The sequence below is a fragment of the Nomascus leucogenys genome, chromosome 4, assembly GCF_006542625.1.
Source record: "Nomascus leucogenys isolate Asia chromosome 4, Asia_NLE_v1, whole genome shotgun sequence".
In the NCBI taxonomy this organism is placed as follows: Eukaryota; Metazoa; Chordata; class Mammalia; order Primates; family Hylobatidae; genus Nomascus; species Nomascus leucogenys.
The window spans coordinates 143,005,520-143,030,698 of NC_044384.1; the positions used below are offsets into that span (position 1 = coordinate 143,005,520).

At 46.6% G+C, this 25,179-nt stretch overlaps 1 protein-coding gene across 2 annotated transcripts in view; it reads left to right on the forward strand.

Moving 5' to 3' along the window:
* Positions 1–1,041: 1,041 nt before the first annotated feature.
* Positions 1,042–25,179, forward strand: part of PRAG1 (PEAK1 related, kinase-activating pseudokinase 1) — a 77,069-nt gene continuing 52,931 nt past the window's right edge. The window contains exons 1-3 of one of the 2 annotated variants that reach the window (XM_030812408.1): positions 1,042–1,219; positions 6,002–6,418; positions 9,634–11,477. In XM_030812408.1, the coding sequence (XP_030668268.1) occupies positions 6,089–6,418; positions 9,634–11,477 (2,174 nt within the window). In that variant the 5' untranslated portion in view covers positions 1,042–1,219; positions 6,002–6,088. Of the gene's footprint in view, positions 1,220–1,300; positions 1,898–6,001; positions 6,419–9,633; positions 11,478–25,179 lie in introns of those variants that run through there. The other variant, XM_030812409.1, reaches the window with a different exon arrangement.

A 25,179-nucleotide genomic window follows, 5' to 3' on the forward strand; every position in this document is an offset into this window, starting at 1 on the left:
CTTCATTGGAGTCACAATAAACTACCTTTCTGGGGAGGGGGTAGAGGGCGAGAGAAGCCGCAGGTGTTGTGTTTTTTGAGAAGCCGCAGGTGTTGTGTTTTTTGGGGGAGGGGGGTCCTCTTCCTGTTCCATTTCACTGAATTCTCCCCACCTGGCATGGCCCTGGGAGGTGACCGTAGGTCTGGCTCCCCGAGTAAACACCCAGGTCAAGCTACAGGACTGACTGGGTCTTAAGCTATTATACTCCCAGTTAAAAGATTTTTTAGCGCGAGGACTATCTCGAACTCGTTCTATCTCAGTGAATGACTCACTGGAAAGGGTATACAGACAGGTGTATTACTGGCCTGCGGAAGACTTGGATGTCCTAGCATGGTAGAAGGCCAGCTCCCTGCAGTGCAACGCTTGCATTCTACATCCAGAAAACTAAAGTTCAAAGATTATTTGCCAGAGGCCTGCAGTCCAGGGACTGAGCGGAACCTGGAATCCACCACCGCGACTCCCAGCCCTGCTCCTGCCGGCGCCACCCTCTTCCCAGGAGTAGGGAGAGCTCGCTGTGCTCACGTGGCTTTCAGAGCCCGCCTCGGACCCTGACCTGTATTCCACTCCCGACCCCTCACTTCCTCGTTTCCCCTTCCTCTTCCCTCTCTTCCCAGAGTCCCGCAAGGCCAGCTGGATGAAGTGATGCCGGGCACCTATACACGCATGATCGCAAAAGGAGGATTGCAACGCCAGAGCTCGCCCCTGCAGGGCTGTGCAGGGTCCCCACTGAGGAGGGGGTGCAAACGGGTGCTGGGCTCGGGGGTCAGCCCGCGCCAAGTCTGGGGCTGGGGGCGGAGCCTGCCGGTCCGGGGAGGGAGGGTGGGCAAGAGAGGGAGGCCCGGGGCGTGGAGACTTTGGAGGAGTCAGGGCCCTGGGGGTAGGAGACCGCCGGGTGGGAGCGGCAGGCGCGAGCCGGGCGGCGGGGCGCGCGGGCCAGGCGGGGCCGGGCGGCGGCAGGGACTGCGGAGGTGCGGCGGGAGCTCGGGCGAGCGGGCGGCGTCACCGGAGGCGGAGGGGGCGGAGCCGCGCTTGCAGCTGCCACCCGGCCGCCGGGCCCAGGCAGACGGCAGCCGCCCGCGGCCGGGCACGCACAGCGCGCAGACCTTCAGCGAACAATGCTCCGGCCGGGCGGCTGGCGGCTCGGAGACCGAAGGAGGGGCCGGGGGAGCGCAGCCCCGAGGTGAGCCCGCGACGCGCTCTCCAAACTCGGCCTCTTTTTGTCTGGCGAGCGTGATCGCAGAGGGGAGCTTTGGAGCGGCGCTGCAATCGCCGAGCGGGCGACCCCCCGGGGGACAGGCGGCCGCTCGGGGAGTGGGCAGCGCCGGGGCCGCGTGAGCCCGGGGTGGTGCCCGAAGGTGCAGGGAGGCGCCTGGCCGGGAGGACCGAGGAGCTGGAGGGTGTTTTTGATTCATTCGAGAATCGCGCTCTTTAAAACGGGGAAACTTTCCTACGAGTTCCAGAAGGGAGAACCGACTGTTAGGATGGTTTCTCCGGTCTTGCTGCTCTGTTTGCGGCCGGAGGCTGAAGCGCTTTGAGGACTGCTTTCCACCGCCAGAGTATTGTCAAGGGGCAGAGACGGAAGGCCGCCTGGCTGCTGGGACCAGGACCCGGGGGGATGGTTTGGGGGTCCAGGGTAGCTCCCAGGTATGCAGCAGCGGGGCTCCAGAGGCAACGAGATGATGCCCTTTTCCCCGAGCCCTGGCTGAGCCCTCTGAAACGCATGCTGTGAGCACGTAGTTAACCTTTGCTGGTATCCGGGGACACACACACTTAGAACATAGAATCCTCTGCTGGGCATGGAGGCGGCCGGGCATTCGCAGCGGTGAGCGCCAGCTCACGGTCTGTGCGTTTCTCTCAGGTAAGCTCGCCCTGCACATGGTTTTGCAGAGCCGATAAGAAAGCCCAGTGGTCTAGGGGCGAGGAGTTTTGCGATGCATTCAGTCCGGAGTCAGGTTCAGAAGGCTTTCCTGATCACTGGCCTGAACTATCCTTAACAACTCCTCTCCCCTTCCCTTTCTGAGAAGGAAATTTGACAGGAAACCCTAGGGAATTCCGCAGTTATTTTGCTCTCCTGAGGTCTGGTTGGTTTCGACTGCAGTGGGTGCAAAACCGCATTCCTCCCTCTGAGATCTTCTTTCCTCCAGCACTGGAGGAAGAAAAAAGAAAAGGAAAAGTTGGGTGAATATCATAATTTACCCTCTGTGTGAGGAGGGAGGTAGGGGGCTAGTGGGTGGTAAAGTTGTCACTTTCTCCTTTCTGCCTGGTCAACCCTGGCCAAGTGGAGTGTGCCGAAGTTCAGACACTTTCCACACATATTTCTTTCCTTTAGCTGGCGTTGCATTAATTTAACTGTAACATACAGAAAAAAATTTTAGGTGAATGTTTTCTGCAATTCTGTCACTTCAGGATAAGGCATAAGCAACTTCTGATATAAGTCTGAGGGGGTATTTTGGGCCAAAATATTTAATCGTAAGGATCTGGCCACCTTGATTCTTCAGATTCTTTTTCGAAACGGGGTGGGAGTGTATCTGACAGCTTCAGTCTTGCAAACTGTAGCCACAAATCTAGTGCAGAAGTTTGCAGAGGCAAAGACATTTTTTTCATGACTTGCATCAGAAAGAATGCTGAGCTCTTTTTTCTAATCTGACACTGCAGCCTCCTACTGAAATGGGGGGATTTGCATAATTCTGGGGGCTGCCTCCCCTCAGAGGTAAGGAATGTGGGCTGGGAAGTGCCTTCCCCATGCTGTGGAGAGCTGGCACTGCTGCACCAGGCAAGGCAAGGCAAGGCTTTGTGGGTGCCACTTGTGTTTCTCACCATCTTTTACTTAAAACAAATAGGAGATAATTCCAGGCACAGAAGTGCAACCAGAAGAGTTTTTTTTTTTTTTTTTTTTTTTTGGCTGCACGCGGTGGTAAATTCTGTTTGCAGCCACTGAGAAACCAGTTTTAACAGGATGCAGTGACTCAATGACAGTGGGAAGCCCAGGGCTTCATTTGTTCTTTTCTTATTCAATGACTTCCCTTTAAAAATCTTTGGGTCCATCCCCAGCAGTCATGTGATGAAAGTTGCCTGTCTAAACATCCAAGGATTTCAGAGCTGAGGATGGGAGCAAAGACTGCTCGTAAACTGATGAGACATTCTCAAGGAAACTTCCCCCATGCTGGCAATCTACATCCTTTCACACTCCCAGGGCTGTGCAAAGGTTGGGGAATCTTAGAAAATAGGGCCTCTGATACCAATGTCACCCCTTCCCCAAAAACAAGTTTGTGTTCTTACTTGCCTGTTGAGGAGGCAACATGTCGCCAAGCAAAACCGCTGCTTTGTGAATCTGTGGTAGTCCCTGAGGAAGTGGTTGGGCACCCACCTCCTCAGATAGCCCAGTGTCAGGAGGAACTGTGGGAACTTGCATAGCCCACACAGAGCTGGTTTCCAGGCTGTCTTCCTCCATCCCACGGAGCAGGCATGGGAGCATCTGCCTGCAGTGGAGGTGGGCTGGGCAGTGTCCTTTCTGTGGCCTAGAAGGTGTAGGCAGTCTTCACCCATGAGCATCCCAGGAAGGGACCTACTGCCTATTCCTGAAGGCTGGAATACTTCCTCTGCTTTTTCCCCCTCCCAAAACTTAGCAGCAAGCCTACATTTCTCTGTGGCCTGAGATTATAAGAGAAAGACAAAACCTGGCTGTTTCCTCTGCTTGTTGAAGCCCAGTGACCTCTTCTGGAGAACTTGGCAAAGAAGGAACCTGCTACTTGGGCGTATTTGGAAGAGAAGAACCTAGCTAACAGTCTTCTTAAGGAAAAGGACCTGTGAGACCCTAACAGTGATTGCTAAAAGATACTTTTGTTTCAGAGGATTTATTTAGCTTAAAGATGCAGTGGGCTTTATTCTTAACTTTTTTTTTTTGGTTTTTAGACAGGGTCTCACTCTTGTCACCCAGGCTGGAGTGCAGTGGTGTGATCATGGCTCACTGCAGCCTTGACCTCCAGGGCTCAGGCAATCCTCCTACCCAGCCTCCCAAGTAGCTGGGACCACAGGCACGCACACCTACACCTGGATAATTTTTTTTTAATAGTTATTATTTTTGTAAAGACAGAGTGTCTCTGTGTTGCCCAGGCTGGTCTTAAACTCCTGGGCTCAAGCGATCCTCCTGCCTCAGCCTCCCAAAGTGGTGGGATTATAGGTGTGAGCCACCACTCCCAACCTATTTTTTTTTTTTTTTTTTTTGAGATGGAGTTTCACTCTTGTTGTCCAGGCTGGTGTGCAGTGGCGCAATCTTAGCTCACCGTGACTTCTGCCTCCTGGGTTCAAGCAATTCCTCTGCCTCAGCCTCCTGAGTAGCTGGGATTACAGGCATGCGCCACCACGCCCAGCTAATTTTGTATTTTTAGTAGAGACAGTTTTCTCTATATTGGTCAGGCTGGTCTCGAACTCCTGACCTCAGGTGATCCACCCACCTTGGCCTCCCAAAGTGCTGGGATTATAGGTGTGAGCCACTGTGCCCGGCCCCAACCCATTTTTCACTTTGGAGGGAAAAGAGGCACATGTAGCTTCAGCACTTGTTGAATAAACACCCCTGTCTATGAGTGTGGAGATAAGAGAGAGCACTTCCCACAAACACTCTGGAATGATTTTTGGGGTATCTGGCTCATTCCACCTGTTTAGTCCTGTTGACAGTTTAGAGATTGTCAGACTTCAGGCAGATCCTTATGGGAGGAAAGTGGAGAGAAAACCCTAAGGCAAAATGCTCCCTATTTAATGAGAACCTGTTCACCTTATGTTCTTAAGGAAGATTTTTCTCTTGAACATTCTCCTTATGGGAAGTCAGTTTATTTGAAATAGGCTAAGAAGAGCCAGGAGCAACGCGCAGATCACCTCTGCAGTGAGGAGCTGCCTGCAAAGTTGGCTTCTGTTTCTAGAACGGGCAAACTCTCTGTGTCTATGGGCTGGTCCAAGTTCTTGTTTTTGCCGTAGTTTCCCCACCTGTAAAATTGGGACAACAGCTACCTGATGGAATGATTTCAAGGTAATTGGTTAATGGCTGGAACCCTTTGAGCTCCTTCTCAGTGGTGAATTTACAAGGGACCATGGTGCAAACTGTCACTTGCAGTTTTACTCTCAGAAGCACTGAATTTTTTGAGCAAGCCAATCGCCTTCTCTCCAGAGCCATCACTGGGAAATAGCTCTTCGTTAATCTCTTCTCTCTCTCATCATCTATCCAGCCACCTTTGACCATGAGTTTGTCTTGCTACTGGTTTGCCCCTTTGGCCTATAACACCCAGCATTGTGGACCTCAGCAGCACAGGGTCAAGTAATGTATATTAAGCAAGGGATATTTCTCAAGATGCCAGACCTCTCCATAAGGTCTAGAGGACAGGCCAGCACCCCACTTCTCCCCTTTCCCAACCATTCCTATCTCCACCTGGTTGTAAGTGTGGATTACAATGCACCTTTCAGGGCCTAAACCTGCCTCCCCTCTCACACAGTTCTTGGTCAAAAATTATTTTCCAAAAGCCATTGTTTTTATTTGCTGTACTACTTGACAGTTCTTGTTTCTCTGGGTCAGCGTCCCAGACTCTAGGCCCCTGGTGTCAGGGAATACATGGATGAGGTACTGGCTTCTCATCTTAACCCCTATGTGTTTTCTTCCCATAACTGCCCCAAACCTCCAAGGATTTTAGGGCACTCCCCACCCAGGATTTTAGAGGACTGAAATGTCTTTTATATACTCTTTTAAAGCAACAAGGCTATGTTTAGTTTTTACAGCTTCTGATAAGGCCACACCACCAGAGAATGTTTAAGAGCCCTGTGGCAAATGGGTGAGGGTCCCAAAATAAATGGGATCCTAATCTTTACCTTTTTCTCTTCCTTCTCCTCCCTGATCAAATAATGAGACTCTAATTGATAATGCACCCATTGTCTGACATGGCAAATCTCTAATCAGGAAAGTGTCCTGCCTTTCTAGGAAGCCGCTCTGTGACCCACCTCTGAATCCCACAAGACCACACAAGAGAGCCGGGAGCAAGATGAACCAGCACCCTGTCGGCTCAAGATGCACCAGACCCTCCGCCTGAACCCCGAGAGCCTGAAAATGTCTGCGTGCAGTGACTTTGTGGAGCACATCTGGAAACCCGGGTCCTGCAAGAACTGCTTCTGCCTGCGGAGCGACCACCAGCTGGTGGCCGGCCCTCCCCAGCCCAGAGCGGGCAGCCTGCCCCCTCCACCGCGCCTGCCTCCCAGGCCTGAGAACTGCCGCCTGGAAGATGAAGGTGTGAACAGCTCACCTTACTCCAAGCCCACAATTGCCGTGAAGCCCACCATGATGAGCTCCGAGGCCTCTGATGTGTGGACAGAGGCCAACCTGAGTGCCGAAGTCTCGCAGGTGAGACTGACTAACACTCGTGGTATTTTTACAGGGGCTGCTCCTGTTTGAACACTTGGTGACTGGCTGGCAGCCAGGGAGGGCTGTTCCAGCAAGAAACCTGCAGGATGGCTTCCTGTCAGTTTGCCCTGAGATGGCTCCTGCCTGGGATTCGCTGTAGCTGCTCTCCTTTTTCTCTGTCCCTTTAGGCTAAGAACCATTAATCCAGGCCCCCAGAATTTCCTCCTGTGATTTGCAGACTGTGTAGGGCAGACAAAAAAATGAACATTTTTTTAAAAAACTTTTAAATTTTCTTAGTTGATCATTTTAAATATATACACAAGTAGCAGTAATTGCAAAGTGAATTGCATGCACCCAGTACATTTCAATATGAACTTCAGCAACCATCAAGTCATAACCAATCTTATTTCACCTCCCCCACACTGACCCCTCTTCCCTATGATTTTAAAGCAAACCCCAGATATCACATCATTTCAATATATACCTTTCAAAGATAAAGTCTTTATGAAAAACATAACCACAATACCATTATCACACTTAAATTTTTTTTTTTTTTTGAGACGGAGTCTCGCTCTGTCATCCAGGCTGGAGTGTAGTGGTGCGATCTCGGCTCACTGCAACCTCCGACTCCCTGGTTCAAGCGATTCTCCTGCCTCAGCCTCCTGAGTAGCTGGGATTACAGGCGCCCACCACCATGCCCAGCTAATTTTTGTATTTTTAGTAGAGATGGGTTTCACCACGTTGGCCAGGATGGTCTCGATTTCTTGACCTTGTGATGTGCCCACCTCGGCCTTCCAAAGTGCTGGGATTATAGGCATGAGGTACCGCTAATTTTTTTTTTCTGTCACTCAGGCTGGATCTCAGCTCACTGCACCTTCCACCTCCAGGGTTCAAGCTATTGTCCTGCCTCACCCTCCCAAGAAGCTGGGGCTCTAGGCACATACCACCATGCCCAACTAATTTTTGTATTTTTAGTAGAGACAAGGTTTTACCATGTTGGTTAGGCTGGTCTCTAACTCCTGACCTCAAGTGATCCACCCGCCTCAGCCTCCCAAAGTGCTGAGATTACAGGCGTGAGCCACTGTACCTGGCGTATTTTTTTAGTTTTTAATTTTAATTTAATTTTATTTTATTTTTTGAGACGGTCTCACTGTTGCTCAGGCTGGAGTGCAGTGTTGCGATCTCGGCTCACTGCAGTCTCCACCTCCCAGGCTCAAGTGATCCTCCTGCCTCAGCATCCTAGGAAGCTGAGAGTAGAGGTACATGCCACCATGCTTGGCTAATTTGGCGGTTTTTTTGTTCGTTTGTTGTTTGTTTGTTGTTTTTTTTGGTGGAGATAGGATCTTGCTATGTTGCCCAGGCTGGTCTTAAATTCCTGGTCTCGAACTCCTAGGCTGAAGTGATCCATCTGCCTCAGCCTCCCATAGTGCTGGGATTATAGGCATAAGCCACCATGCCTGGCCCCCCACTTCAAAATATTAGCAGTAATTCCCTAATATTATCTAATACCCAGCCAGTACTCCTGTTTCCAATTTTGAAGCTTGGATTTTACCAGTTTTTTCTAGGGTCACTAAAAACAGTTACACCCTAGAGGCTAGACCATTGTGCTCATTCCACAGGTGACCTTTACAAAGTCAGAGGGCACATAGCCCAGGTCTGCTGGCCTCTGCTGTCTTTAGACACATGTAGGAAGCTATGCGGCTAAGACATATTCCAGGAACTGCTTGCTACCTGTTTGACCTCTTTGCCTGTTATAGTTTTCTTGACCAATATGGTGAGTACATCAGGAAGGCTGTGTGAGCATATATGAAAACTAAGGTCAATTCTAAATCAGGGGAGTCTTCACTGAGGAGAGGCATTTCGTTTGGTTGCAATGAACTTGATGTCCCCTTCAAGGCCGCTCTGTTTTCTCCTAAGCTGGTTACACCCATTCTCCAGGCCATTCTCAATACCTTCAACCTTTACCAACCTGAGCCAGGGACTCTTAAGCTCAGAACCACCTCGGAAAGAAGCCAGAGGCAGGCCCTGCTTTAAGGCTGCTTGTAAAAGTGGGGGTAAGGGAGGACTTTAGATCAGAAGGAGGAGGAAACGGTGACTTCAGGGATGGTAATGAGCCGTCCACATCTGTCTCATAGCCCAGCGAGTCCAACCACTTGCACAGGCTCAGGCTGAGGTCACTGCTGTAGGTGGGAGAAAGAGAACATCTGGCATAGTTGGAAGCAAAGCACAGAAAGAAGCGAGGGAGCCCAGATCCAATTCAGAAGCCACCTCTCACCCTTATCTAGTTCAGAAACCACCCCTCACCCTGATCCGGTTCAGAAACCACCCCTCACCCTGATCCGGTTCAGAACCCACCCCTCACCCTCCTGTTCTGCCCACACCCACCCACCCAATGTTTTTCTTTTTACTTTATTATTATTATTATTATTATTATTGAGACAGAGTCTGGCTCTGTCGCCCAGGCTGGAGTGTGGTGGCGTGATTTGGGTCACTGCAACCTCCACCTCATGGGTTCAAAACATCCTTCCACCTCAACCTCCCAAGTAGCTGGGACTACAGGCGCACACCACCACACCCACGAAGTTTCTGTATTTTTTGTAGAGATGGGATTTTGCCATGTTGCCCAGGCTCATCTTGAACTCCTGGGCTCAAGCAATCTGCCCTCCTCGGCCCCCCATAGTGCTGGGATTACAGGTATGAGCCAGGGCATCTGGCTCCAGTGTGTTCAGTGTGTTTTAAAAACACTTAAGACTTCGATTTCTTCAGGCATGCACTGTGATTGGGTTATCAAAAAACCCACAAACTCAAAGCAAAAATTAGACAAAACCCCAAGCTCCATTTTCCAATCCAGTGGAACAACTTCTCTCACCCAGCAGCTGGTTGTGAGGGAGGAAGAAGGCAAAGTGTTCTTTTTCAGAGTTATATTTTTCTTTTCCTACTTCACAGACTTAAGCCAAAAGCATTACAATCCATGGGTGGGAAGCGCAGCTCAGTGTCTGGGAAGACAAATGGCTCAGCGGGTGCCCCAGCAATGATCACAGGGCCGTCGGGAGATGAGAAGGTGGGCGTGCACTGAGTCCCCAGCCCCAGCGCCCCTGCACTGCACTACAGAAGACAAGCTACAGTATCACTGCCCTTCCCTCTCACTTTTCCTCTCTCTCTTTTTTCTATGACAACTTCTAATATAAGTCTTTTTGCGTTGGGCTTGTGTGTAGGTCATCTGGAGACGAGCCCCCGGCAAGCTTCCCCTCCCGAAGCAGGAGGATGCCCCCGTCGTCTACCTGGGCAGCTTCCGAGGTGTACAGAAGCCTGCTGGTCCCTCTACCTCCCCTGATGGCAATTCTCGCTGTCCCCCAGCTTACACCATGGTCGGCCTGCACAACCTTGAGCCCCGCGGCGAGAGGAACATTGCCTTCCACCCACTGAGCTTCCCGGACGAGAAGGCTGGGCACAAAGAAAAACCCTCATTTCCTTATCAAGACCGGCCCTCCACCCAGGAGAGCTTCCGCCAGAAATTGGCTGCCTTTGCTGGGACCACATCTGGCTGTCACCAGGGCCCTGGGCCCCTGCGGGAACCCCTGCCCTCGGAGGATGACAGTGATCAAAGGTGCTCGCCCTCTGGGGACAGCGAGGGTGGAGAGTACTGCTCCATCCTGGACTGCTGCCCTGGAAGCCCTGTTGCGAAGGCTGCCTCCCAGAGTGCAGGTTCCCGGGGCAGGCATGGTGGCAGGGACTGCTCACCCACATGCTGCGAGCAGGGGAAGTGTGCGGGGCCCGCAGAGCAGGAGAAGCGGGGCCCGAGCTTCCCCAAGGAGTGCTGTAGCCAGGGCCCCACTGCCCACCCATCCTGCCTGGGCCCCAAGAAACCGTCCCTCACCTCGGAGGCTGCCATTTCTTCTGATGGCCTCTCTTGTGGTAGCGGCAGCGGCAGCGGCGCCAGTAGCCCCTTCGTCCCCCACCTCGAGAGTGATTACTGCTCCCTCATGAAGGAACCTGCCCCAGAGAAGCAGCAGGACCCTGGCTGCCCAGGGGTGACCCCTAGCAGATGCATTGGGCTGACGGGGGAGCCCCAGCCCCCGGCCCACCCCCGGGAAGATACACAGCCTGAACCCATCTATGCTGAGAGCACCAAGAGGAAGAAGGCAGCTCCGGTGCCTTCCAAGCCACAGACCAAGACAGAACATGCAGCGGCTGCCCAGGGCCAAGGCCAGGGTCAAGGCCAGGGCCAGGTATGGACAGGTAATGCCTGGGCCCAGAAAACAGCATCTGGCTGGGGCCGGGACAGCCCAGACCCAACTCTCCAGGTGTCAGCCACCATTACAGTCATGGCAGCCCACCCGGAAGAGGACCATCGGACGATCTACCTGAGCAGCCCTGACTCTGCAGTGGGGGTGCAGTGGCCACGAGGGCCTGTGAGCCAGAACTCCGAGGTGGGTGAAGAGGAGACTTCGGCTGAGCAGGGGCTGAGCTCCAGGGAAAGCCACGCTCACAGTGCCAGCGAGAGCAAGCCCAAGGAGAGGCCCGCCATTCCCCCCAAGTTGTCCAAGAGTAGTCCCGGAGGGTCCCCGGTGTCACCATCTGCCGGAGGGCCCCCAGTGTCACCGCTGGCTGACCTCAGTGACGGGAGTTCTGGCGGCAGTGGCATTGGGCCCCAGCCTCCATCCCGAAGTCCTGCTGACCCAGCTCCTCCTTGCCGGACCAACGGTGTGACTATCAGTGACCCATCCAGGTGTCCCCAGCCTGCGGCCTCCGCAGCCTTGGAACAGAGGCGGCCCAGGTTCCAGGCAGGCACCTGGAGTCGTCAGTGCCGGATAGAGGAAGAAGAGGAGGTGGAGCAGGAATTGCTGAGTCACAGCTGGGGAAGAGAGACCAAAAATGGCCCCACAGACCATTCAAACTCCACGACTTGGCACCGTCTCCACCCCACAGGTGGCTCCTCTGGGCACAACAGCAAAGTTGGGACCGGGATGAGCAAATCGGCCTCTTTTGCCTTTGAGTTCCCCAAGGACAGAAGTGGGATTGAGACATTCTCACCTCCTCCTCCGCCTCCAAAGTCAAGGTGAGTACCATTGTCTGCCTGGGACTCTGTCTGCAGGGCAAAGGGCTCTTCCAGAAACCTTTGCCCTCATCAAAGCTTTCAGGCCCAGGTCCCAGAATCTGCCCAAAGGCCATTGTGCCTTTATGTAAATTTCCCAGGTTCCCATTGCAGCCCTCAGAGAGCAGGAGTTGTGGCCCTCTTTGTACCCAGCAAACAAACCTACACGTGGGGCCCTGCTTGGGATTCGTGATTGAAACCAGTCTTTAACCAAGCTGTTGCCATTTGTTGGTGCCTGTATTTTTATAATCTGGTTGCCTTTTTATTCCCCAGTTCTCTGAAGTGTCTTCAGTGGGCTTTTTCCAGGAAGTCCTGAATATTTTCATTCAATTTAAATATGCAAAAGAGGGCAAAAGGAGGTTATGCTATAAGATTTAGGGAGAGCTGCGTATGATGGCTCACACCTGTAATCCTAACACTTTGGGAGGCAGAAGCGGGAGGATTACTTGAGCCCAGGAGTTTGAGACCAGGCTAGATAACATAGTGACATCCTGTCTCTATTTTCTTTAAATAATAAAATTTTTAAAGCTAAAGTTAAAAAACATTTTTTTAAAGATTTGGGGAGGCAAACAGTTAATGCTAAATAAATGTGTGCCCAATAAACTGTTACCACAATGGTGATTAGGTCTTGGGGCCAAAAGCAGAAAAGAGGAAGCTTTACATGTGGTTAGGAACCCTCAGATGTGGGTTTTTAAAGAAAAAAATAGGGCCGGGCATGATGGCTCACACCTGTAATCTCAGCGCTTTGGGAGGCTGAGGCGGGCAGATCACAAGGTCAGGAGATTGAGACCATCCTGACCAACACGGTGGAACCCCGTCTCTACTAAAAATACAAAAAATTAGCCGGGTGTGGTGGCGGGTGCCTGTAGTCCCAGCTACTCCGGAGGCTGAGGCAGGAGAATGGCGTGAACCCGGGAGGTGGAGCTTGCAGTGAGCCGATATGGCGCCACTACACTCTAGCATGGGCAACAGAGTGAGACTGTCTCAAAAAAAAAAAAAAAAGTAGTTTTGTGTTAGCATGGTGAAACTCAGTTTTCTCTACTGCTTCCCTGCTGTCTCCTATCAGTTTAAAGTACCTTTTAAAGGATACAGAAAAATAATTTTTTTTTTTTCAGTTATTGAGCTGTGCATGGGATTTAAATGCTGGGAAAAAAAAATTTCTCTCAATTAGAGCAAAACTGATTCCTGTTAGGAAAAGGAGAAACCTACTGTTTTTCAAAAAATTATAGCCTTTCTGAACAGACTTTCTCGAGTTATGTCATTTCCAGTGGTTCTATTTCAGCTGATGTGCCTCTGGGCTGATATCAGAAACAAGGAAATTGACCAGAGAGAGAAGCAGTCCGGACACTTGACTTTGAACATCAAGGCGTCTCAGGCACTGATGTGATCTAACGTGGGTTTTTTTCTCATGACCACTACTTTGTTCTGGTATTGCATTGGCCGCCCACCATGGAGAACAGACATCTTCCAGATCCTGAGATGACTGCAACTCTTTGGCAGCTGCGTGAAGTCCCCGAATGAATGAGGGATTCAGCAGCTAAGATGAGCTTCCATTTATACGGCACTCACTATGGGCCAGGCATGGAGTTAAAAGAGTTAGACATAACAACTCATTTCCTACTCAGAACAGCCCTAAGAGGTAGGAATTGCCAGCCCCAATTTACAGATGACAAAGCAGAGACAGAGAGCTAGAGTAACCAGCCTAAGGTTCCTGCCGTACCTGCAAGACTCTTAAGTCTACCCTCCTCCTGAACCTACAGGACATCGAGGAGGATGGAAATTGAGCAGGGAGTGAGAGTAAAACATCCGAATTGTATCTGCCTGCCTCAGTCCTGGGTAAATTAGTGGAAAGCACAGGTGTTGGCACTAGAAAACCAAGTTCCTATTCCCTCTCTGTCACAAATGGAGTGAACTTGTATAAGCCACTCACCGTGACTGAGTCTCCAGTCCCTTCTCTAGAAGAGTGGGTCTCTAAACTGAGAGTCTGGAGTCTCTTCTCTAAAATGAGATGATAATAGTACTTTGATAACACCCTGCTATTGTAAACCTCTAATGAGACAAAAAATGGAATCCAATGCAGAGGTTAGTTATGATGTAGGCAGAAGCCACCTGGGCTGCTGATTGTGCAATGACACCCACACCCTATGGGAACTAGCGTGGCTCAATCCCAGTAATGCCACTCTGAGCCTTGGAGAAGTAACTAAAATTTACTCCTTTAAGAATCTCAGGGTTTGGAGAAATCCCAGTAACCATAGCAACATGACTCAGGTAGGGTTTTAATTAGCATCTGGGTTGAGATCAGAGTTTTTTCGGCCCAGTTTGTTATGATAAAACCCTTAGATTGCATATAGCTCAAGCTTGATGGGAATCTTGGAGGTTCAAGGTTTCAGCTCTTAAAAAATAAACAAGTTAGAGGAGAAAAAAGAATTAAAAAGAAGGGCCGGACTTCATGGCTCATGCCTGTAATCATAGCACTTTGGGAGGCCAAGGCAGATGGACCGCTTGAGCCCAGGAGTTTGAGACCAACCTGGGCAACATGGTGAAACCCAGTCTCCACCAAAAAAGATAAGAAACTCAGCCACGCATGGTGGCACATGCCTATCATCCCAGCTTCTCTGGGGGCTGAGGTGGGAGGATGGCTTGAGCCTAGGAAGTGGAGGTTGCAGTGAGCTAGGATTGTGCCACTATACTCCTGCCTGAGCAACAGAGCAAGACCCTGTCTCAAAAAAAGAAAAAATCTATAAAATAAAATTAGCTTAAGAGAACACAGAAAAAGAAGAGCATCTTATATTATTTGAAATGAACTAGAATATATTTTCATTTGGGGAAGCATTTTCATTTCTCAATCATTACTGACATTATCTTTGGAATCTCCCTGTGAGAAGATAAGAGGGCAGGCCTGGGAACATATGCTGACTTTTAATTCTGGAACTCAGTACCTCCTCTGGGGATAGTGCCAGGAACCCCAGAGTCTTCCAACCTAGTAGGTCAGGGTGTTGGCAAATCAGAGTGTTAGTGAGAATGCAGCCAACAGTTGATCCGGCACCAATTCCAGCACATTGTGGCAGGCTGATGTCAGTTTTCCAAAATGGAAAAACGTGGAAGGTCTTCAGGCAACATTCAAGGTCAACTTGATTTCTTCACATGGGCCCATTTGTGAAATAGATCCTATTTCTAACAATCAGCTTCATTATGTGCATTACCTACGCTCACACGTCTAGAGAAAGGCCTTGCTTCATACAGGACACTGTTCCTGTTCACTTATATGGTGTGAGAGAGTCAGATCGTCTGCTTCCTTAGGCCATTATGGAAGAACAGGGAATGATTTTCTCTTTTGCCTGTTGTTCTGTTTATCGCCGTATTTTACAAAACTGATTCTGACCTGGGGGAAAAAAAATAGATGTTAAGAATGACTTGGCTTTCCTGTGGTCCTGTTTTGAATGTTTGGCAGTAGCTTATCTGTCTTTTTGAGATATTGTGCTCTGTAAACTCCCTTTCATGTTCCTGAGAAACCTCTTGTTGGAGGGCCTGCAGGACAAAGGCTCTCCATGCTCATTTTATACACAGAACAGTTCTTCTTTGGAGGAGTTTAAGTGCATGCCCAACCCTCCTCCCCAGGCGGGTACGGCAAGGCCTGGATACTTCCTTCCCTGTTGCTGTCAACCTTTTATACCCACAAAGTCACACTTACTAAGAATGATGGATCTCACAGAGTCTCTGGGTCACCGCTGTCCCAATATAAGGCAGAATTATAAGATGAGGATGAACAAGTACTGCTGGTTAGGACACAAAAATACTTCAGGAAAGAAGGGTGAACTCTTAGTTTAAATGTCATGCTTAAGACTTAATGGCACTTTGGCCAGGCACTGTGGCTCACGCCTATAATCCCAACTTAGGGAGGCCAAGACAGGTGGATCCCTTGGGGTAAGGGGTTCAAGACCAGCCTGGCCAACATTAATGAGAACAGCAGAGCTGGGGAAACAATTAAGATGAGAAAGAACCAAATTGCTTTCTGCCTTTTGCTTTTTCACAGATGCAAACCCGGTTTTAAATGACTTAACGGCTTTTGGGTGACCAGGTCAGTTGAAAGAGAATCATCTGGTTAGTGCAGACAAGCGTTTCACAAACAGACCTCAAATTAGGAGAAGAGGCCTGAGCCCAGGTGGAATAGAGGATGACAGGCGACTAAGAAATAAGACAGATTTATGTGGTTTCAGTGTCTAAATGGTCTGGCCCCAGGTGAGACTAATCAAAAGAAAAGTTTCCCCGAGAAAGTGGGTGACGTCTTTGTTTTTTGCGTGTTTTGTTTTGAGACAGTCTCACTCTGCTGCTCAGGCTGGAGTGCAGTGGTGCCATCTCACTGCAGCCTGCACTTGTGAGACTCAGGTGATCCTCTCACCCCAGCCTCCTGAGTAGCTGGGACCACCGGCACGTACCACCATGCCCCACTAATTTTTATATTTTTGTAGAGACAGTGTTTCACCATGTTTCCCAGGCTGGTCTCAAACTCCTGGGCTCAAACAATCCACCTGCCTCAGCCTCCCAAAGTGTTGGGATTGCAGGCATGAGCCACCACGCCCAGCTGATGTCTTTGTTTGAAAGTTATCACTCATGGCCGGGCACGGTGGCTCACACCTGTAATCCCAGCACTTTGGTAGGCCGAGGCGGGTGGATCACGAGGTCAGGAGATCGAGACCATCCTGGCTAACACGGTGAAACCCCCGTCTCTACTAAAAGTACAAAAAATTAGCCAGACGTGATGGCGGGTGCCAGTAGTCCCAGCTACTCAGGAGGCTGAGGCAGGAGAATGTCGTGAAGCCGGGCGGCGGAGCTTGCAGTGAGCCGAGATCGCGCCACTGCACTCCATCCTGGGCCACAGAGCAAGACTCCACCTTAAAAAAAAAAAAGAAAGTTATCACTCAATTGAATTTGAATTTTAACCCACTACTTGCTAAATTCACCCCTTTTTCTGTGGGGCTGCTGGGGAGCAGAGGTTAAATCTATGCTTGGGCCTTTGCTCACCCTTTTTTTTTTTTTTTTTTGAGACAATCTCTGTCGCTTAGGCTGGAGTACAGTGGTGGTACCTTGCCTTACTGCAACTTCTGCCTCCCAGGTTCAAGTGATTTTCCTGCCTCAGCCTCCCAAGTAGCTGGGATTACAGGCGTGCCACCACGCATGGCTAATTTTTGTATTTTAGTAGAGATGGGGTGTCGCCATTTTGCTCAGGCTGATCTCGAACCCCTGACTTCGAGTAATCCACCTGCCAAAGTGCTGGGATTACAGGTGTGAGCTACAGCCCCCTGGTCTTTTGCGCACTCCTAATTCTCCTCTGGAGCTGCTTCTCAGTAGACAGGTGTGACAGTGTCATGAGTGGAGTTCATTTCTGTCCACAGAGGTGGCCATGTCAGTAACCAGAGGAACTGGCATGATTTCACTGTGGTCTCTCCTGTAACATGATCTCTGGCCGTGAACCGGAAGGATGGGCATAGGATGAGTGAGATGGGTGTTTGTCTCCAGTGTCCACATCCAATCTGATTAGAGCTTCCAATGTGTTCTTCTAGAGGCCCTTTCTGCTATAATGGATGACATTTGGGTGGCAACATTTTACTAGGAAATCCCATACTCTTGATGCGTAACGGCCTTTTCTGCGAGGCATTTTGAAAATCACGGTTTGTATTCGGAAGCAGTGTATTTAGAGAATCTTCATGGACTGTGTTTAGTCTTTTTGATAAAACTTAAATAAGTAGGCTGGAGGTCAAGTTGGTCAGGGGAGAATGAATACTGGCTGTATTTCAGTGGCCCCCACAGATACAGAGAGTTTGGCAAACAGAACAAAGCGTATGTACCAACAATGCATGTTTATATTCTGTTCCGTGCCAGGTTCATAGTTGGCCTGTTCCCATAAGTATGGGGATGGAACCTTGAAACACAGGACGTCTAAAGATGCTGTAAGCAGGGACCATTGAAATTGATTCCTAGAGTCTTGTTCTACAATTTCTTTAAAAATTACTGAATTGACAGCAGTGTGTATTCAACATTTAAGACTTTCTAATTTTGAGCATACATTCTTGACCAAGGCTAGCAATCAGAGATTCTTTATCAATTTAATTTATTGATTTATATAATATATTTATATAATATAATATATACAATGTATATTTATACAACATACAATATATTGTATATAATTATATAATATATATATTATATATACAATATTTATTTATATATTATATAAATATGCAATATTTATATAATATATAAATATGCAATATTTATTTATATAATATATATTTATTTATATAATAAATATATATACAATATATAATTATATAATAAATTTATAAATTGATAAATTTATTAATTTAATTTATCAATTTAATTTATTAATTTAATTGTCTACTTTTGATTAGGCTCTGTGCAAGGTGCTAAAAAGCCAGTTACTGGGGTTCTGTTCCTTAAGGATCCTGAGACTTGAGTTGATAAGAATTAAATCAGCAGGTGTGCAATTTGACTGTCAAAGTTTCACCCGTGCTTTGATTCCCTTTGTTGAGACAGGTTCTTATAGGACCTGGATTCTCACCACATCCTCTGTTCTGTTTAGGGAACACAAAGGTAAGCTCAGCTCTGTGTCAAGGAGTACCTTATAGTCCTCTCCCTTAACTGTGTTTGTTTCAGCTTGATCCAAGATCAGGATTAGTACAAGCTTGTAAAAAAAAAAAAAAAAAAAAAAAAATTATTTTTTACAAAATAGACCAGATGTACTTTGAAGGTAAAGCACATTCTTAACCATCTGCAACTCCTAAGGTTGAGCTCAATGCATCGCGTGTAGTAGATGCTCAAGAAATGTTTGTTAAATGGACAGTCGTAAACAGAGACAGTGCCGTGTTTATTTCATTTTCCAGAAAGACACCTGACTCCTTGCTTTGCACATAAGAGGTGGTCAAGAAATGTTGAAGAAAAAGGCAAATTGCTTTGAATGCAGTGTATCCTAAAACCAGATTTCCAGGTTGCCCCAGTACTCTTTTTAGGCCTCCGTTTTGGCTGTTAACACAGTGTATCTTTTATTACATTAAAATGGGTCCATGTTTGCATCTCCTCAACAAATTATAAACTCCTGGGAGTGCCGGGATGTGTCTCATACATTCTTCCTTGACTTCTCCATAGTATACCTTAGCACAGAGTTGGATATGTAGTAGATATTCAATGGTAAGTTACTGAATTTTCTAAAAAAAAAAAAAAAAAGTAAGCCAGAGTGAACTACACATGTAATAGTTCCTGGCCTGATATTTCACTGGGGACCCATCATGATTCTGTAACTATTCTCGCTCAAAAGAACATTACCACCTTGAGTTAAAGAAGCTAACAGGCTAAGGTTAATCATTATTAATGATTCAAGGTGGGCAAACACCATCTGGGCACAATGCATCCTTTCATGGATTAATCACTCTCCAATGATTGTACATTTCACTCTTGCTACTGGTCTCTATTACCCTACTTTTTTTTTTTTTCAACCTGAGCAGGTGTGTAGAGCCAGCACACTCTTGCCAAAATAATGTTTTCTCAGGTAGTAATCATCTAAACACTTTTTTTTTTCCACCAGAGAGTTACAAGGAATTCCAGGGTGTGGTTTTGCTTCTCTGAGAATAGATTTTTCATGCTTTCTCAGGTGCATTGGAAAATACAAGCTTAGGCAGTATGGTCAGTCCCCCTCTGTCTCTCACGTCGTCAGAGGGACTTTGTTCCTATAATGGCCAGCCTACATTTGGTCTGCATTATTGGTTGTGAAACTCACCAATTGGTAGGAAATTTTCTGTGTTAGTGGCCCAAGGAATTTTTTGTTATTTTGGGATTGTTAATGTCCTCATTAAAGATCTTACATTTCCTTCTATCAAGGTTGATATACCTACAAAGAATATCCTGTGTGCCTTTCTGCAGTAATAAGTTTCAGAGTTTAAAGATCAGAGTCTGCATCCTCTGTGCTTGCATTGCTCATTATTTCTTTCTATTGACTTTTGGGCAGAACCCTAAAAATGTTGGGCGTTAGGAGTGTTTATACTGTTCCCATACAACTGTGTAAAATTCCCTGCTTTAATTACCTTCAGTTCGATGCACTGGATGGCTTCTTCTCTGTGCTTCTCTGACAGGCAGATTTATATAAACAGCTGTTCTTTGTTGGATGACGAGGGGAGCTTCTAGACCGAAGGCTACTTTAAAAAGTCATTCCTTTTTATTCTCAGATATTTTCTCTCCAGTATACCTATCGCTGTTAAATGTTCCCCCCAACTTCCCAGTAGTTTGGTTTTTAGCCATTTCATACCAATTTATACGTGTGCTATGATATCTTTTCTAAAGTCTAAAACCTAAACAAATAGCTGGTGGTGACATTACTTTATGTTCCTGAGTTGTAGAAAGCTCTTCGGAATAGCTTCTGCTCTTTGGGAGCTCCATACGGCAGTCAAAATTAATGAAATTAAAAAACAGTAGACACGGCCAGGTGCAAGCGCACACGCCTGCATTCCCACCATTTTGGGAGGCTGAGGCAGGTGGATCACAAGGTCAGGAGATTGAGACTATCCTGGCTAACATGGTGAAACCCCGTCTCTACTAAAAAATACAACAAATTAGCTGGGCATGGTGGCACGCACCTGTAATCCCAGCTACTCGGGAGGCTGAGGCAGGAGAATCACTTGAACTCAGGAGGCAGAGGTTGCAGTGAGCTGAGATCGATCCACTGCACTCCCGCCTGGGTGACAGAGTGAGACTCCATCTCAAAAAAACCAAAACCATAAAACAAAAAACAAAACCACTAGATACATGCAAGAACAGTTGAGATAAATTGACATAGTAGTAAGTAATATGACCTTATGACCTTGAAGGTCAGGAAGAAAAGGAGGGAGAGTCCCGTTTTAAAAGCAGTCAGAGTGGTGGCATCACTTAACGTAATTCTTTTTTTTTTTTTTTGAGGTGGAATCTTGCTCCTTTCACCCAGGCTGGAGTGCAGTGGCATGACCTCAGCTCACTGCAACCTCTGCCTCCGGGGTTCAAGCAATTCGCCCGTCTCATCCTCCCAAGTAGCTGGGATTACAGGCGCCCGCCACCATGCCTGGCTGATTTTTGTATTATTAGTAGAGATGGGGTTCACCATGCTGGCCAGACTGGTCTTGAACTCCTGACCTCAGGTGATCCACCCATAAATCTTATAATATGTACAGATCAAAAAGATGTTAAGATTTTATGACTGCATATTCTTGAACCATGAGGACACTTGGATTGTATCCTCCTTGCCAATTCTGATCATTTGGAGCCCATGCATCAGGAAAGCTGGCCATGATCTACTCGTGGTGTCTGCAGGTTATAGGGAGGTGGGGGTGCAGATACATGTCACGTGCTGGATATTTGCTGATTCAGCCATAAAATCTAAAATTTGTTTTCTAAAATGCATACTGTGGCTGGGCATAGTGGCTCATACCTGTAATCCAAGCCGTTTTGGGAAGCGGGAGAATGACTTGCACCCAGAAGTTCAAGACCAGCCTGGACAACATAGTAAGACACTACGTCTAAAAAAATACAAAAATCAATAGGGCATGGTGGCACATACCTGTAGTCACAGCTACTTGGGAGGCTGAGGTGGGAGGATTGCTTGAGTCAGGAGGTCAAGACTGCAGTCAGCCATGATCACACCATTGCACTCCACCCTGGGTGACAAGGTCAGATCTTGTCTCAAAAAAAAAAGATAAAAATAAAGTGCAAAATCTTCTGTGGTGAATACCCCTTTTTGTTAGTAATTCAAGAGTTTAAGAATTCCTGGCTGGGCTCAGTGACTTACATCTGTAATTCCAGCACTTTAGAAGGCCTAGACAGGAGGATCATCTGAGGTCAGGAGTTCAAGACCAGCCTGGCCAACATGGTCAAACCCTGTCTCTACTAAAAATACAAAAATTAGCCAGACATTGTGGCAGATGCCTGTAATCTCAGCTACTCAGGAGGCTGAGGCAGGAGAATTGCTTGAACCCGGGCGATGGATGTTTCAGTGAGCGGAGATCATGCCATTGCACTGTAGCCTGGATGACAAGAGTGAAACTCAGTCTCAAAAAAAAAAAAAAAAAAAAAGAATTCCCATGTGTTTGGGTGGTGGGGGGGACTCTATCTAGCCACTTCTGTTTGGCAGATGACGGCCATTCTCTTTGAATACAGACTCTAATTTTAGACTGAAATGCCACAATGTCTTGTTTCCTCTTAGTGAGTGATTATGAATGGCCCATGAATTTTAACCATTTTTGGAACTCTGAATTTTGGTAAATAACAGTTAAGTTTGTTACCCATTATTTAAAGGATTATTTTCCTTTATAGACCTTCAATTTACTGTTTCTATCCTAAATCTTATTAAGCAATGTGTTTTCACTTAGCCTTATTTTGTTGGTTTGTTTGTTTTGAGACAGGGTCTCACTCTGTTGCCCAGGCTGGAGTGCAAGCGCGATCTCAGTTCACTGCAACCTCCGCCTCTTGGGTTCAAGAGATTCCCCTGCCTCAGCCTCCCAAGTAGCTGGGATTACAGGGGCATACCACCATGTCCAGCTAATTTTTATATATGTATATAGGGTTTCACCACATTGGCCAGGCTGATCTCAAACTCCTGACCTCAGGTGATCCGCCCTCCTTGGCCTCCCAAAGTCCTGGAATTACAGGGGTGAGCCACTGCACCCGGCCCACTTAGCCTTATTCTCTTTGGCTTGTTGCATGTATTTATTTGTTTGTTTATTTATTTATTTATTTTTGAGTTGGAGTTTCACTCTTGTTGCCCAGGCTGGAGTGCAATGGCGTGATCTCAGCTCACCACAACCTCCAACTCTGGGGTTCAAGTGATTCTCCTGCCTCAGCCTCCCAAGTAGCTGGGATTACAGGCACCTGCCACCATGCTGGGCCAATTTTTTGTATTTTTAGTAGAGACGGGGTTTCGCCATGTTGGTCAGGCGGTCTTGAACTCCTGACCTCAGGTGATCCACCTGCTTCGCCTCCCACAGTGTTGGGATTACAGGTGTGAGCCGGCAATTGTATTGATTTTCAGTGTCCAGGATTGCGGAGTGAGGTGGCAGATGCAGGAGCTGTGTCAGAATCTTTGGGAGGGATAGTTTAACAATGAAAATTCAGTGATGTAACATAAATTTAAATTGGGAAGATGAAAACAAAACTATTGTTTTCCCAGCACATGCTGCTTATAGTTTTTCTGAATCTTCTCCACTGGTGAAAAGATAGACCACCGTTTTTATAGAGATGCTTGATTGAAAACAGGTCATGTCTCCCTAGGAGAAAGTAGAAGAAAACCAGGACAGAGATATTTGCTGATCTGTTATGTTTCCTTGGTATCCTTTCTCCAAATCTTTCAAAATATCTTCTCTGTATTCATGTCATCTTCAAGACGTGAAACAGGGAAATTGTCTATACAGACTATTTCCAGACCCTTGGTCTCAAGCACTCTCGATGTTTGTGTTTCCTACAAAAAGCAGAAACCTGAGAAAGATAAGGAGTACTCTGCACGTAGAATAGACAAGATCCTTACAGTTCAGGGTCTGAGATTCCATCTTGACATTAATTTGATCGCTAAATATTGAAGACTTGCTGTAGGTGGAGCCATGACCGTACATTGGTAGGAAAAGTACAGACTGCTTATGAGATGATTTTGGCACACTTGTTGACCGTATGGAGAAAAAAAAAACCACATTGAAATCCTACCATATAGTGTCATATAGTGTATGTAAAAGTGGACTGCAGATGGAATAATGATCCAAATGAGAGAAATAAGACCAAAAACCAAATTTAAAAACATTCACAGCATTTTTAAGACCCTAGAAGAATAAGCCATAAAATGATGACTTTGACTTCATCAAATTAAGGATTTTTGTTGAACTGAGGATGCCATCAGCAGTTAATAGGTGGGTGAGAAATTAAAGCAGTGTATCAAAGACTGACAAGTGATTAACACGTAAGGTGCTCTTGTAATTCAAGCAGAACAATATGTGGAAACCAGTAGAAAAACGGGTAAAAAACATGGATAGGCAGTTAACAGGAGGGAAAAGCTAAATGCAGGGCAAGAATTTGAAGAGCTACTTAACTTCATTAATAATCAGAGAAGCATAAAGCAGTAAAATAGCATGTTGTGTCCATCAGATTGATGAAAATTACAAGGTGGGATAATACCAAATTTCAGCAAAAATACAGGAAAATGGCTATTAAACAGCTGTTAAATTAAGTATGAGACTACATCATGTCCCCACAACCTTCATTCCTGAGTGTATATTCACACAGGTCAGTAAGGGGATATAAACAAGGAAGTTCGTCATAACATTATAGTAGCAGGGAGTTAGCACAAGTCGAGGTATTCATCTCTAGCGAAATAAGTAAAATGTTATGATTATGAAATAAACTATTTAATAGCAGTCAGAAGCAATGAACTAGAAGTATGTCCAGAAAAATGGGTGAACCTCATACTGGTATTGACTGAAATAACTAAGAGAATGAAATCTATAGCACAATATATTTAATATAAATAAAATATAAACAGATTCATAAAATAACACTATGTCTCTTTTTAAGGAAAGCTGCATTCTTACCTTTTATGTAGTTTTTAAAAAATAAACATACACATAAAATATGTAAGTATGTTACATATAACATAAAATTCACCATTGTAACCATTTTAAACTATAAAGTTTAGTAGTATTTTCCATTTGTTATATATTAAATCAGTCTCCAGGGAAGTCTTTTCATTTTGCAAAACGGAAACTCTCCACCTTTCAACAACTTCCTATTTCTCCCTTCCCTTAGCCTCTGGGAATCACTATTACTTTGTGTCTCTGATTTTGACTACTCTAGCTACCTCATATAAATGGAATCATCCAGTACTTGTCTTTTTGTCATTTGGTTGTTTCACTTAGCATAATGTTCTCAAGGTTCATCCATCTTGTAGCATGTGTCAGAATTTCCTTCCTTTTAAAAGTTGAGTGATATTCCATTGCATGTATATACCATTGTACTATTGTGAAATACATATTTGGTCTTTTTCCAGTGTCCTGGCAAACAACTCCTAAAATTTTTGGTATCTTGAAAGTTGTGAAAATTAAAAAGTTCCTCTTCAAAGTTTCCTTTTTATTAAGGAATAAATCATAAGTGTTAGAACTAATAGTTTCTCTTAAAGACTAGCTTTTTGCAGTAACTGTTAAACCTTATATAGTCATTAAGTGTACAAGGATAAGCATGTTATATATATGTGTGTGTGTATATATATATATCTTTATACTTTAACTACAGTATTAGTTTTGGCTTGCTCAGGCATGTCTCAGCATGCCCAGGTATGTCCCAGCTCACAGCTTATGTCTCTTCCTTATTTGGAAATGTTATTGCTTCTGTAAGCCTTTACATAAGTGACTTCCTCTTTTCCTTTGTTCCACACATTCTTTACCTATTTAGGAAAGTTTTAGATTGTTAGCCAATCAGGCTAAGCTTAGACTGTGAGGTCCAGCTCCAGCCAGAGATAGGACACAGCAATAGGGACTTTACATGTAAGGGATAAATACTCCTGTGTCTCTTCGTTCAATGTGCTCTCGTGGCAGGATTGCTGATGGGCAGCACCCTTTCTGCAGAAAGTACTGAGAAAACTTTTTATCTG